The 14,727-nt window shown below is 45.0% G+C and overlaps 1 protein-coding gene across 4 annotated transcripts in view; it reads left to right on the forward strand.

Annotated features, from left to right (window-relative positions):
• Window positions 1–4,659: 4,659 nt before the first annotated feature.
• The window catches only part of osbp2a (oxysterol binding protein 2a), a 31,265-nt gene continuing 21,197 nt past the window's right edge, over window positions 4,660–14,727 (forward strand). Inside the window, exons 1-3 of one of the 4 annotated variants that reach the window (XM_084686704.1) lie at window positions 4,660–6,696; window positions 6,822–6,936; window positions 10,621–10,826. In XM_084686704.1, coding sequence (XP_084542830.1) covers window positions 6,926–6,936; window positions 10,621–10,826 — 217 coding nt within the window. In that variant the 5' untranslated portion in view covers window positions 4,660–6,696; window positions 6,822–6,925. Of the gene's footprint in view, window positions 6,697–6,821; window positions 6,937–8,877; window positions 9,482–10,620; window positions 10,827–14,727 lie in introns of those variants that run through there. The other 3 variants (XM_084686705.1, XR_014740908.1, XM_084686703.1) reach the window with 3 other exon arrangements.

Consider the following 14,727-nt stretch of genomic DNA (forward strand, 5'->3'; position numbering starts at 1 on the left):
TGACAAGGGACAGAGAGAGTCAAGTGATGCAGTTAAAGTGGTTAACAGGGTGTCGGTGGCAGTGTTAGTGGGGTGGGACGAGAACTCGTCAATGGGAGGGAGGGAGGATGTTACAATAGAGTAGAAATGGGAGGGGGATAGGGAGCGGAGGCTGCGCCGGAAAGTTACGAGGGGAGGGGAGGTAGGAGTGGTTGGAGGGAGAGAGACAGAGAATTGGATAAAGTAGTGATCAGAAATGTGCAGTGGGGTTACAGAGGTTAGCTCAGTGATACAGTTACGTGTCAGGAGGTCAAGCTGTTTGCCTGCCTTGTGGGTTGCCGGTGTGCTCAGCAGCGTCAGGTCGAAGGAGGTCAGGAGAGACAAGAAGTCGGCAGCCTGCGTTCCTTGGAGGTGGATGTTGAAGTCCCCAAGGACTATCAGGGGGGTTCCATCATCCGAGAGGACGCTGAGGAGCATGTCCAGCTCCTCCACAAAGTCGGCTAGCGGTCCTGGTGGGCGAAAAAGAACAATTAAGCATGCTTTGATAGGATTAGTTAGCATCACATAATGGTGTTCAAATGATGTGGCAGTAACAGAGAGTGGTGTGGACGTGTATTTAATGTGGGGACAGAAGCAAACCTGTCCCACCACCCCGATCTGAATAGGTAATGAAGGTTAGAAGTTGACCGTATATACTTTGTGACATATCTACGTCTACGGGTAGTGTAATGAACAGGAATGGTAAGGAAACACATGCTAGCTATGAATAAGTTCTAGGTATAATATAATCGAAATATGAATATAAAAAGGTTGATAGTTATCAGATGAGTTAATCCGGCCCCGTCGGCCTTCCTTGGCGGACTTCCGCAGGGAGACTCCCTGTCTTTATTCGACAAAGTCTTCGTGCACCGAGGCTGCCTCTGCAGTGCTAACCGCCTTTAATATGCTAATACGCAGATACAATGCCCCCAATTACTGTCAAACAAAAAACGACCCTGAGTAGTCTGCCACTGAAACTGACTCACTGGCTAGCTACTCTTTGACCATTTTAAACTAGTTGTCTAACTGCTGTACCTTCAGCTCTACCCTTGAGACTAAGTTTTTGCTGTACGGAATATAAACAGCAGCCTTGATTACTCGCAGTCAATGCGGCGGTCTCGATGTTCACTTCAGCAGGACACTATACGCTCTATGTTTGTTGTTGTATTTCTGTGCTAGTCATGCATTATCTATAACAAACGCCATCGTCGAACATAAGGATGCTCATAAGTGTACGTGGTACCAGAGCACCCTAGGCCGAAGGTCGATGATTGATTTTGTCATCATGTCGTCGGATCTGAGGTTGTATGTTTTGGAGTTTTCAACCTCTCACCATGTTGTGGTGAGTTGGGTCACCGGATGGGGGAAGACTCTGGACAGACCTGGTAGACCCAAGCGAGTAGTGCGGGTGAGATGGGACTGTTTGGAGGAGGCCTCCTGTTCGCGAAATCTTCAACTCACACCTCCAGCTGAGTTTCTCAGGTATCCCTGCGGAGGTTGGGGGCATTGAACCAGAGTAGGCAATGTTCAAAGCCTCCATTGCTGAAGCCGTGGTGGAGAAATGCAGCCTCTGAGGTAGTCACCGAGGTAGTCAAACAACTTTACAGTAGTGATGGGAAGTTCGGTTCATTTTACTGATTCGGTTCTTTGAATCTCGTTCAGTAAAATGAACAAATCTTTTTCCGAGTCATTCGTTCATTTCAACGGGGGGGGGGGGGGGGACCAGCAGATACTATGTAAAAAGAAATCCCTGCATTAAAATAATGTATCATGAGTTTGTATGATTTGGTCATGTATTATCACACTAGCATTTAATTATCACGTCAAACAATTACACTGCACTAAACTGTAAGTGTAAATGTAAAGTGAAAATAACAAAACCAGTCAGTATGATGACTTGAGCGAATATCATCCACGTCTTACTAAAACAGCGGCCACACGAAAGGGAATAAGGAAACTGTTTCCTCTACTAAAAAATACAATGGGGGTCACGTGAAAAAAGGATCCAAAGACTCGTAGAAGAGACCGAGTCGGGAAATGAACGAATCGTTCGTTTCCTCTAACTACAGAGCCTATGCAGGTCACGTGAAAAATGATCCAAAGACTCGTAGAAAGACCGAGTCTGGAAATGAACGAACCGTTCGTTTCCTCTAACTACAGAGCCTATGCAGGTCACGTGAAAAATGATCCAAAGACTCGTAGAAAAAAATGTAACATTACCATACTATTGGTTTTATTTTGTGAAAAGAACAACCGTGTCCTGTATCATAGCTACATGTATGACCTTTGCAGCAAAGCAAACCGGCTAAGAATCAGTTCGGTATTCAATTCGGTATGATTAATTTAATGGGCTGACAGCTCATTGCCCCAGCCAAACAGATTACACTGAGTGGAGAGGTTGCCCCTTCCAAGATGGCGGCCATGCGGTGTCTACTCTTTATTATGTCTATGCTGGCATGTACCACTAGCTACTGCCACGTACCACGAGCTCCACTGGCACGTACCACTAGGTGCCAGTAGAGGCAATGGCACGTACCAATAGCCACTGTCACGTGCCAGTGGAGGCACTGACACATACCACTCGCTCCTCTGGCACTTACCACTAGCTACAGTACAGCTAGCTTCGGTTCTAACTGCTACTGACAAATCGTCCAGTCACCAGCTAGTGCCATAGTGGTAGCCAGTTAGTTAAAGAAAAACTAGCTAGTCAAGTCAGCTTTGTTGTCTTTGCGCTAATATACAAAGTGAATCTTTACAGTCAAGTAAGTGAAATGTTCAGTTTAATAGGGCTGTCCCCGACTAAGATTTTCATTTGTTGACCAAAACTCAACTAAAACGTCTGAAAATCGACTAATTGAAATTTGAAACGCTTTTCTTTTTTAACAAAAAAGCAGGGAGGCCCAGACTTCCCTCTCCCCGGCCACTTCCACTAGCTCTTCCTGGGAGACCCAGAGGCGTTCCCAGGCCAGCCGAGAGACAGTCCCTCCAGCGTGTCCTGGGTCTTCCCCAGGGCCTCTTCCAATGGGACGTGCTCAGAACACCTCACCAGGGAGGCGTCCAGGAGGCATCCTGATCAGATACCCGAGAAGCAGTTCTACTCTGAGCCCCTCCCGGATGACCGAGCTTCTCACCCTATCTCTAAGGGAGAGCCCGGACACCCTGGCCACTTGTATTCGCGATCTCGTTCTTTCGGGCACTACCCATAGTTCGTGACCATAGGTGATGGTAGGACCGTAGATCAACTGGTAAATAGAGAGCTTCTCCTTTCGACTCAGCTCCTTCTTCACCACGACGGACAGATGCAGAGCCCGCATCACTGTGGACGCTGCACCGATCTGCCTGTCGATCTCACGCCCCATTCTTCCTTCACTCATGAACAAGAACCCGAGACACTCGATTGTCCCCGAACCGGAGATTGCACTCCACCCTTTTCAGGTGCTGATTCGCATCCCAGCCGCTTCGCATTCGGTTGCGAACCGCTCCAGTGAGAGCTGAAGGTCGCGGCCCGATGAAGCCAACAGGACCACATCATCTGCAAAAAGCAGCGACCCGATCCTGAGGTCACCAAACCGGACCCCCTCAACGCCCTGGCTGCGCCTAGAAATCCTGTCCATATAAGGAATGAACAGAATTGGTGACAAAGGGCAGCCCTGACGGAGTCCGACCCTCACGAGTCCGACCCTCACGCCTTAAGGAACTCCGGGCGGGCCTCATTCACCCAGGGGCCCTGCCACCGCGGAGCTTTTCAACCACCTCGGCGACCTCAGCCCCAGAGATAGAAGGGCCCCCCCCCCGATGTCCCAAACTCTGCCTCCACATCGGAAAGCGTGTTGGTGGAATTAAGGAGGTCTTCGAAGTATTCCTTCCACCAATCTAGGATGTCCCCCATCGATGTCAACAGCGCACCATCCCCACCGTATACAGTGTTGACAGTGCATTGCTTCCCCCCCTGAGTTGCCGGGTGGTGGTCCAGAACCTTTTTGAAGCCGTTCGGAAGTCATTCTCCATGGCCTCGCCGAACTCCTCCCATGCCCGTGTTTTTACCTCCGCGACCACCAAAGCTTGGCCTGCCGGTACACATCAGCTGCCTCTGGAGTTCTACCAGCCAATAAAGTCTGATAGGCCTCCTTCTTCAGCTTGACGGCATCCCTCACCTCCAGAGTCCACCACCGGGTTCGAGGGTTACCACCGCGACATGCACCGACCGCCTTGCGGCCACAGCTCCGGTCAGCCGCTTCAACATTGGAGGTCCGGAACATGGCTCATTCAGACTCGGTGTCCCCGCCCCCCCCCCCGAGACATGATCGAAGCTCTCCCGGAGGTGGGAGTTGAAGCTTCTTCTGACAGGGGGTTCTGCCAGCCGTTCCCAGCAGACCCTCACATTACGTTTAAGCCTGCCAGGCCTGACCGGCTTCCTCCCGCACCATCGAAGCCAACTCACCAGGTGGTGATTAGTTGACAGCTCCGCCCCTCTCCTCACCTGAGTGTCCAAGACATTCGCCCCAAGTCCGATGACACGACTACAAAGTCGATCATCGAACTGAGACCTCGGGTGTCCTGGTGCCAGGTGCACATATGGACACCCTTATGCCTTATGCCTGAACATGGTGTTTGTTATGGACAAGCCGTGTCAAGCACAGAAGTCCAACAACAAAACACGCTCAGTTCAGATCGGGGGGGCCGTTCCTCCCAATCACGCCCCTCCAGGTCTCACTGTCATTGCCCACATGAGCATTGAAGTACCCTAGGAGGACGAGGGAATCTCCGGGAGGAGCGCTTTCCAGCACCCCCCCAAAGACTCGAAAAAGGGTGGGTACTCAGGCTGCCGTTTGGTGCGTAAGCACAAACAACAGTGAGGACCCGTCCCCCCACCCGAAGGCGGAGGGAGGCTACCCTCTCGTCCGCCAAGGTGAACCCGGTTCACATGTAAAGGCGCCGAACCGAGGGGAAAGAAGTATTCCCACCCCAGCTCGACGCCTCTCACCAAGGGCAACCCCAGAGTGGAAGAGAGTCCAGCCCCTCTCAAGGTTCCGGAGCCTATGCTGGGCGTCAAGGCGAGGCCGACTATATCTAGCCAGAATCTCTCTACCTCGCGCACCAGCTCAGGCTCCTTTCCCGCCAGGGAGGTGACGTTCCATGTACCTAAAGCTAGCTTCTGCTAGCCGAGGATTGGACCACCAAGGCCCCCGCCTTTGGCCGCCGCCCGTCTCACACTGCACCCAACCCCCATGACCCCTCCTGCGGATGGTGAGCCCACTGGAAGAGGGTCCCACGTTGTCTCTTCGGGCTGTGCCCGACCGGGCCCCATGGGAAAGGCCCTGCCACCAGGTGCTCGCCATCGGTGACCCGCTTCTGGGCAGGGGCAACTGAGAACCATTGTAAGTTTTCTTCATGGTAGGTTTTTGAGCCACGCTTTGTCTGGTTCTTCACCTGGAACCTGTTTGCCTTGGGTGACCCTACCAGGGGCATAAAGCCTCCGACAACATAGCTTCCAGGATCACTAGGACATGCAAACCCCTCCACTGCGGTAAGGTGGTGACTCAGGGAGGGGAACGGTGCAACAGAGAAAGATTTTGTTGTCTTGGCCGGAGAAGATAATGTCGTTCAATTTGGATGTGATTCTTATAATAGGCATATTCATTTTCATTCATTCAACGCAGCGCGTTAGCATGAGTGAAGTAGGGTTAGGCCAACTTACGTTTTTCAGGTGGTAGGCTACATCATATTAGACGTCGAACTATGAAAAATAAATCGTTTTTGGCAGAGTTTGCATTCAACGTTTTTCGAGTCACCCGGTACTTTGTAAATGTAAATGTACTTTAATGAAATGCTTCCATACCACAGATGTCTTTGCGATTTTGACTAATAACACCGACAAAGTAGGCTATGGCAGAGTTTGTGGTTCTGCAGCCAATTGTGCTCGTGCCATGTGCAAAATAGCAAACCAAAACAAAGCGCAGATTAACAAAAGGGAGAACTGTAACACCTTTTCTTTTAAACAATATATTTTTAGAGTTGCTTTGTTTGTCTTAAATAATGTAATCTTCAATTTCTGTAGAACATTTAGTTAATTCAGCAATGAATTCCTACACCAGCTTGCGATCCTCTTTTGGGTCAGGAGTCGGGACCCACCACTTGAGAAACACGGTCCTACACATAATTAGACAAACTGGAATATTAGACGTCCTATTGCCTACAATTGACTCTTTAAATATAGCAAAGATGGGTGTTCATTTTTTAATCCTTAATGTATTGTGTAAAATGAGCTACATGCTAATGTCTTTCTAACCCGGTGCAACAAGTGTCTAGAATATTATTTTCGATATAGTGGGCTACGGGAGACACACTAGTAAGTAAGTAAGACTTTATCTATATAGCACATTTCATACAAGAATTGTAGCTCAAGGTGCTTGTAGCTAGTCTAGCTACTACTGCCGGTAACATCGTTGTTAGAATTGTAATACATGTAATTGTAACGTTTGTGATGTCTTTTTCTCGGAGTATCGCTGCCAACAGAGGAAGGGGGTGGACCATGACCTGCCGAGCATCGCGCACGCCTTCCAAGCCCCTGGCCCCGCCAATGGGTGACCAGCCTTGCTGAGCTGCCTCTCCAATGGACAATTGACACCAATTAAGGACAAGCCCCTTAAAAGGGGCATGTTGGCGAAGCAGACATTGGTGGGCATTTGTACTGTGACATAGTTGAGCGAACAGTGGAGCGATTCATATGGACTGGTGAAGTTGCGATCCTTGTCTTATTTGTAACTTTTAAATTTTTGTATAACTTTTTGTTTTAATCGTAGATGTATGCTGCCCTACAAAGCCAAAAGACCGTAACTCGCCGAAGTGTAGAACTGAGAAAAACGACTTCAAAGTTTTTGCACTTTCAAAGTAGTTGTCCTGCCAAATGCATTTTAGGTAGGACACTGGAAATCTAGCAGTTTGATGTTTTAGTGATTACACATTATCTAAACTAGACATTTTTGAAATTGTTGATCTTAAACTGCACTTTTGACCCATATTTTGAAGTTACAGTAGTATACCATAGTCTATCATAAGTGGTCATGCCAAGGCAAAATACAGTAACTTCCGTTTCTTCGCTCACTTAGTTGCTTATCACGATATAAACTCTGTATTTTATAAGCCAATGTAACATACACGTGGATACCTGTCACAAGACTCACAAGACAAGAGTGTTTTTGATTTAACTGCCAGGGTAAGATACTTACAAACGACTCATGTTTGGGATGTTTGGTGTTGAATGCCAGCGAGTAGGCTAAGCTAATGCTAGATGTGTTTATTGTTGCTAGGTTACGTATTAGTTCAATTGAAACCATAACTCCATTTGAACGTTTTTGAGTGCCGCAAAACAAAGGCAAAGAACCGTAACTGATGTTATGGCATTCTGCATTAGATTTCTAAAGCCAAAGCAGGCTTTTGGAAGGTACGGTGAAGACAACAACCTTATTTTCTCTGAAAAACAGACGAGTTCATTTAAGATATTTGGCCACATGATAAAGCAGACCTTAAATGTTCCGAAAATGAAAAAAAATCATTTTCGACAAAATTGAAGTTACGGTCTTTTGCCTTTGCACGGCAGTATGGTCAGTGTCTAAGGCAGTGTTGTACCTGTAGTTAGCTACACTTAGACCTTGGCTTGCCGTGTAACCTCACTGCCATTGGAGTGCGTGTGCCTGGGTTGTGTGCGTGTGTTAACCTAATGTGTCGTGTTAAGTGAAGTGCCTTGCCCAAGGACACGTCATTTTTTTGGCACGGCGGGAAATTGATCCTGCAACCTTCTGATTACTAGCCTGACTCCCTCAACGCTCAGCCATCTGACTCCCATACATTAAGAGTAGAACAAAGTGCAGTGGCATAGACTAAAATACTTCAATAAATACATCAATGAATACAGCTTTGTTTATGCACATGTGTAAGGTGACTGAGATAGTATGTGACTTGTAGTCAATAAAGTGCTTAGTGTTTAGTGCATGTCGGTATTTAGAGTTCTGATGGCTGTTGGGAAAAAACTTTAATTATCCTATTTTTATTATTCGAACATATTTTCAAATATTATACCTTTCTATATAATTGTCTCATCATCAAACATCATCACATATGCCAGTTTTCCTTGTTTCTTGCCTCTCGCAAAACATTCAACTACATCATTGCGATTGAGTGACATCAGTAAGTTGCGCTGTCAGGGTCCTAGAACTGCGGTCCTGAAACTGCGTCCTGAAACTGCAGCTCTCCGGGGTCTCCGGGGTCTCCGGCCCTGCAGGTTCATACTATTGGCTTGGCCACCAAATATATTTGAGAGAGAACAATGTTTGTGCTCGCCGAAGGCTTGAGCACACCCAATGGAAGAGGCGTAGGCATACGGAGGGAAGTTTTCTGCCGAGTTGATAGTTGTCTCGAGTTAAACAGAATTAAATGCCGCCGACCAGCGGTCAGAAACATCACCAGCACCCTCCAACCCCCCGGTCTCCCAGATGTTTTCCCCCAAAAGCTGACAGTTATGGTTTATCACGTCAAACTTTTGATCAAACTTGAGAGCCCTGTTGAGTCTTCCACAGACATCTTAATCACCGAATGCATCACGGGTTGTGTGCACTAGTGCAGTGTAATGAAAATAAACAAACTGTTACCGATTTCGTGTTAACGCGCCACTGAACAGCATTGGAAAACTATTTTAAATGGTCGACAGTGCAGCCGATCGCTTATGCTGGGGACACACAACAATTTTGTTTAATCTTATAAGATTTTCAAACTGTGAGAGACCACAAACATGAGGACAAAAAATCCTAGATTTAGCCGTTTTGCTCCTACAGTGTGTGGTCACTCTTAACACACCTCACACCAAGGGAACATCTGATAAAAATCAGCGGAACCATCAAGATAATCGGGACATATGTTACCTAGGATTGTCGAAAGGGCCGAAATCGGCCCGATTATCCTGTGGTGTGTCCCCAGCATTATATTGGACATCCGAACTCGTTGCCTGCATCAGAACCAACTCTTTTCATCAGCATTGTGAATGACTCTCGCTTATTTATCCTTGTTCGCGTGCTGGTCTCAGCATCTCTCGCAACAGTTCAGGATCTGTAGTCGAAGAACTAGCTCTAACTAGATACAGGGCTGCTGGCTGTTTTACTTACTTGCTGTGCTTCATGGTCATTCTGGGTTTCTTGCAAAGCCGAATGACTGCTAGTCAGCATCAGCAGCATCCCTCCAGCGGTCTCTAGCAGCTACAGTTGTTGCCTCATCCGGCTCCAACCGAGACCGTTTAATGTGCGGGGCAAATGAGTGAACTAGTGAAGAGTTTACCGTCCCCTACTCTTTCAGGGGTTCCGTCCCCTGGATCGGACACCTACAAAGGTTATCTATTTAAATGGACCAACTACTTGAAGGGCTACCAACGTCGTTGGTTCGTCCTTAGCAACGGCCTTCTTTCATATTACAGGTAGGCTATTGTAATTGCTTGCTAGCTAGCAAGCCAGCTAGTCGCATCATCACCATGCTTTCTGGGTAGCTAGCTATCTCTAACTGTTAAATTAGTAGTTATCTGTTTGAGTTATTCTGTGTGCTGACATAATACTGTATTATTACATTGTACTACATTAGCAGTACTGTAGGCTACCACATAGATAATGTTTCATTTAGGTGCATCTCATTAGCATTTTCTACACATGCCCGTACAGTCAGTAGCCTATCAAATTAAATATTTTGAAAATGTAAGTTGCGCAGCTTTGACGTGCGCACTGTCGCTTTCTAGAATTGTTTGTGTTTGTCAATGTGTGTTTATTGTTTTGTGTAAACGGAGGTTATGAGTATTCAGGTTTATGCCCCACAGTAAGCTTGTGTTGGGAAGGCATAAGTGAGGGTTTACACCATTGAAACAGTCTAAGAAAGGTCGGGCAAAGCAAGGACTATGAAAAAAATTCAAGCAAATGTGTATGTCACACCACAAACCTGTCTCCATCTATAACCCCCTCTAGGCTCCAAGGGCGGGTCCACATGCTGTTAGATCACTTCAAACCCTAAGCCTAATGGATGACCTGTTGTGTTCTGGGCTGTTTTTATGCATGAGCATTTGCAGAATTAGTACAAAGCTATTTACCCTACACACCACTCATTTGGCCTACTGCTTTCCGTAGCGTGTTTATGTAACTTTACCAATCAACATTTCATGCTTAGTCTAGCCTAATGCATGCAAACACAAGCACTTGCATGGATGACGGACAAGATAGCTACGTTTTAGTTGACACTAACTGAGAGCCATTGAAAGAAATACTGTGTGTGAAATGGAAATACATGCACAGGCAGGGCCGGTCCTTCCTATAGGCGACATAGGCAGCCGCCTAGGGCGGCATGAAGAAGGGGGCGGCATTTTCCCAAGTGCATCTATTAATTAATCCTCCCGCATTACCAGCAAAGGGCGCCAACCGCGCCACGTCATATGTCCGTGTTGTGGTTGGGGGAGGGGGGGGGGCAGGTGATAAATCGCCAAATGTGCTAGGACCGGTACTGTGCACAGGACTAGGGAACACTATAGTTTTCAGCATATTTACTACAACCTGTGTTTCTTAACCTGTATTATAGGACACAGGCAGAAATGGCACACACCTGCCGGGGCACCATCACCCTTGCCACAGCACACATGGAAGTGGGAGACACTTGCCACTTGGTGTTAACCAGCGGAGGACGCAGCTACCACCTGAAGGCCACGTCAGATGTGGAGTGTCAGCACTGGGTCTCTGCCCTCCAGCAGGCCAAGGCCAATGCCACACACCTGATGCATCATTCAGGTGAGAAAAGAGATGACCACATTGCTGCAAAACAATGTTTTTCATTCGTCATCCTCTCCCTGTGAACAGAACATCTAGAGAATGGTGGGTTTCAGGTACACCCTATCACAAATGAATCAGAAGTTGCCTTGTCATTCATGGTCATTTTCAGACACCTTACAAGGCAGCTCAGTGTTTCCCACAGATCAGAAAGCTATTTGTGGCGGGGGTGGGGGTGGGTTGTTTCATGTCAGACGGGGGGTGGGTGCTAAATAACTATTTAACTGGTCGGCTCCATGACGCTGGGTAAGTTGCTAGCTCCTGAGACTTCTCACCAAAAGAACGAAGGGGAACCTTCAATAAAGACATGTTCGTAGGTACCTAGCGAAAAGTACCCTGAACTTTCCTAGATCTTTAGCTACGGCACTAATGCTGAAGGCTCGCTGATATAGCTGTCTTACTAGAACGGCATATGTATGCAATGTTGCTAACGTGTGCTGACGTTGTGACTGTATGTATGTGACAAACACGTGTAAGGGACAGAGAAACGGAGGGAGAGAAGGGAAAGGAAATGCAGCTGAACAAATACGCTGCGTGTTTTAGCCTAAATAGTGTAAAAACATTATTTTTAATCTTTGTTTCCCACACTGCAGCCTAAAGGCCCTTGCACACTGAGTGCGAAATTTGTGTCAATGTTTGCACGTTAAAAAATAAATACAACCTCCCGTTATGTCAATCACGCTTACACACTGCCTCCGAAACTTTCGAAAGTTTTTTTTGCCTATTCAGAGCCATCAAATTTTCAGGCTGACGATTACGACAAAACCCATACAAAAGTTTTGCACTCAGTGTGCAAGGGCTTTAAGGCTACATTTCAAAAGATTGTAACCAGGCCAGCAAATAATCATGGTTGGTTGTACTGTTTACAAATATTTTCTTTGGTGGGACATTAAATGTGTTAAAATATCTGGGGCTATTTGGGCCTTGGTTACATTCAGAATTACATGACAGTATGGTACAGGGTAACATTTTGAAACAACTGGAACCACTAATAATATGCCAATATACTTTGTTAGCATTTTTCTTTACCTCAAGGTTATGGTTAAATTATGCCAGGGAATATTATCCACGCTAAAGTTATCTGAATATTTAAAATGGCAGACCACAAGAGGGTGCCCTTGTTTTACTCTGACTCACATAAACAAGGTTTAAGTTGAATACATTGAAAAATGTATTCTATTGGATATTGTCTCAGTCAATAATTTAAGGTTCTGCGGGAGAGACCATTTATTTGTATTCCTTTGCTCAACCTTTATATGTTATGATATAACCTTTTATGTATGTGTGTGTGTATATAGGCCTAATTTCCATCCCCCTATATGCCATGAAGCTGGTTATTTGTCTAATTACTTATCAAATTAGCATAGTTTAGGTGTGGTACTGCCAGGTAGTGCTAGGGTAGGCCTTGTGATGGTAGCACATTTTGTCCTCTCAATTTCTTTGTCTCTATACATCCATTTTTCTTTCTACCACCCTCTCTTCCTCTCACACCTCTATAATTGTCATCTTTTCTTACAAACTTGTTCCTCTCTCCTTTCCTCCTACTATCCCAGTTTTTTTTTACTTGGTATGACGACAGTCAGAGCTGACTGAGTGACCTTCCAGCATTTAGACTCTGCCTCCCCCCACTCTGCAAATGGGAGAGGGAAAGAGGGGGAGCAAGCAAGTGAGGGTGAAGGAGCGGCAGGTGGAGAAAAAGAAAGAGGGAGAGAGGGCAACATTTTCCCTCTGTCGGCACTAAGGATAAGAGAGAAATATAAATGATTGCTGCCTCCTTATTATCTTTTCCTCTGTAAGTATCAATGACCTGTAATTGTTCTGAAGACAGGGCTACTACTGAGCTAATAAATTATTTTAGCTGTATAAAAGAATTACGACACCACACTAGTCAATGGAAATATGTGGGTGAGTGTGTGATCGTGTGTATTGCCTGTGGGTATTTTTCTTCTGTATCAGAGGTAGGGCTTATTACTCAGTGAGGCTAACAAAATCAGTCTATTGGCTTCTATACTGGTGATTAAACAAACATATTGTCTTAAGAACAGCAGCCTGCTGTTCTTATCACAAAATTGGGGGATGTTGTAATGCTAGACCCTCTTTGTAGCAGAGCTTGACAGTTCTTATTTTTGATTTTATTTACTCAGATTGTGACCTACAACAGATGGTGGCAGATATTGTATTTTTGGAGAGGATTTAGTTGTTTGTCTCACCTGCGGGTGTGTATATCTATCCTATAGAGCCTATTATTTTCAAGTGTGAAATTTTCAAGTGTGCCTTCTGCCTCCATCCAGATATCCCCAAAGAGAAGTGTGTGTGTGTCTTAATGTACAATTGTGATGTTGTTTGCGAATCTACATTGTTTGTCACTGCAAACCACCGGCTCTTCATCCCCTTAGCTTTGCTTTTTTCTCTGGCTAAACACATGTTGTGATTAAAGCCTAGTCACTAAATGGAATTTCATAGGGTGATCCTATTCCATTGGTTTTAAATGTCTTGCCCATGGTGCTTAAAGCACTGAAAAACAGCAAGCACTGAACATAGTGCAATGATAAGTGATTATGTAATGCTTGTTATGTTGTTGAATTGGATTCTTCTAAAGCTTTAATTGGATATTTGTCAATGTTTTTGCATCCTCTATACTGTAGAGTTGAGCATGTCTCTGTTGCAGTGTCAACACGTGGGGCATGTTCCTCAATAGAGACGGCTATTGTTCATTTTTGTCCAGTCAGGTTCCTCAGTTTGAAGAGCTTGGTTGAGATTAAACTGAGTGTTTATCTGTTGCTTGTCTATCTTGTGTGACTTATTGACTGAGTGACGATTATAAACAGCTTTCGTAGGCTATAATGTCCCTTACGGAAGGAAAATATATTGCAGTATATTGGAAAATATAATGTGATATATTAGGCAATATATTTCCATATATGGGATTTAATATTTACATTTTACAATACATTGCAACATATTCAACATAAATATATTATATATGTTTATATATCCCAAAATATATGCATTGCTATATTTATAAATACCACCATAATGTATTACGATTTATATTAGAAAATCTATTGGTAATATATGTAAAGATATAGTGTCACATGTATGTTTAATATATGGTAGAATATATTTTAAATATATGTAAAAAATATAGTTGCAAGCAGCAATGGCGGTTTCCTCCTTCAAAATGGCAAAATATTGCAACATTTACATAATAGATAGTTACACCGGGATTACCCAGAAGACTAGAAACTTTTGTCCAAAAAAAGGCCTGTCTGGAGTTGAACCCATCAACCCTTCGTTAACCAGAAAAACCTCTCATCCAATTGAGCCATTCCTAGCAGATCAAGACCTTGGAATGTTCAGTAACTGAATAATAAAATAAGATGTTTCTCCTATGGCAAGCATAGTCAGATTTGGTCCAAGCTCAAACAGCTTGAATTCAGTCATATTTTCACATATCAAGGTGAAACTTTGCAGTACTTCAGGGGGGTATCACCTTAAAGCCTATCCCTGACGGGGGAATTCTAATTATATGGAAAGATATACATTAAAATACGTACAGATATGTGGTTAATATATTGTGGAATATATTTTAAATATAGGTAAAATTATATGGAAAAATATCGGAAATGTATACTGACAATGATCGCTTCCAGCAAACTTCTTTTGAATTAGCCAATTCCCACTAAATAAATGTCATTATCAAAGTTTTTGAGGGCACATTTTCAATTAGCAGATCGTACTGTTTGAATCGGGATTCCATTTGAAATACTGCCGTTGACAACATTTTTAGAATACCTTCTAGATGGCTGAGTGGTTAGGGAATCAGGCTATTAATCAGAAGGTTGCTGGATTCCCGGCAGCG

Source organism: Hypomesus nipponensis, chromosome 22 (assembly GCF_054491055.1).
Source record: "Hypomesus nipponensis isolate SF chromosome 22, ASM5449105v1, whole genome shotgun sequence".
NCBI classification, from domain to species: Eukaryota; Metazoa; Chordata; class Actinopteri; order Osmeriformes; family Osmeridae; genus Hypomesus; species Hypomesus nipponensis.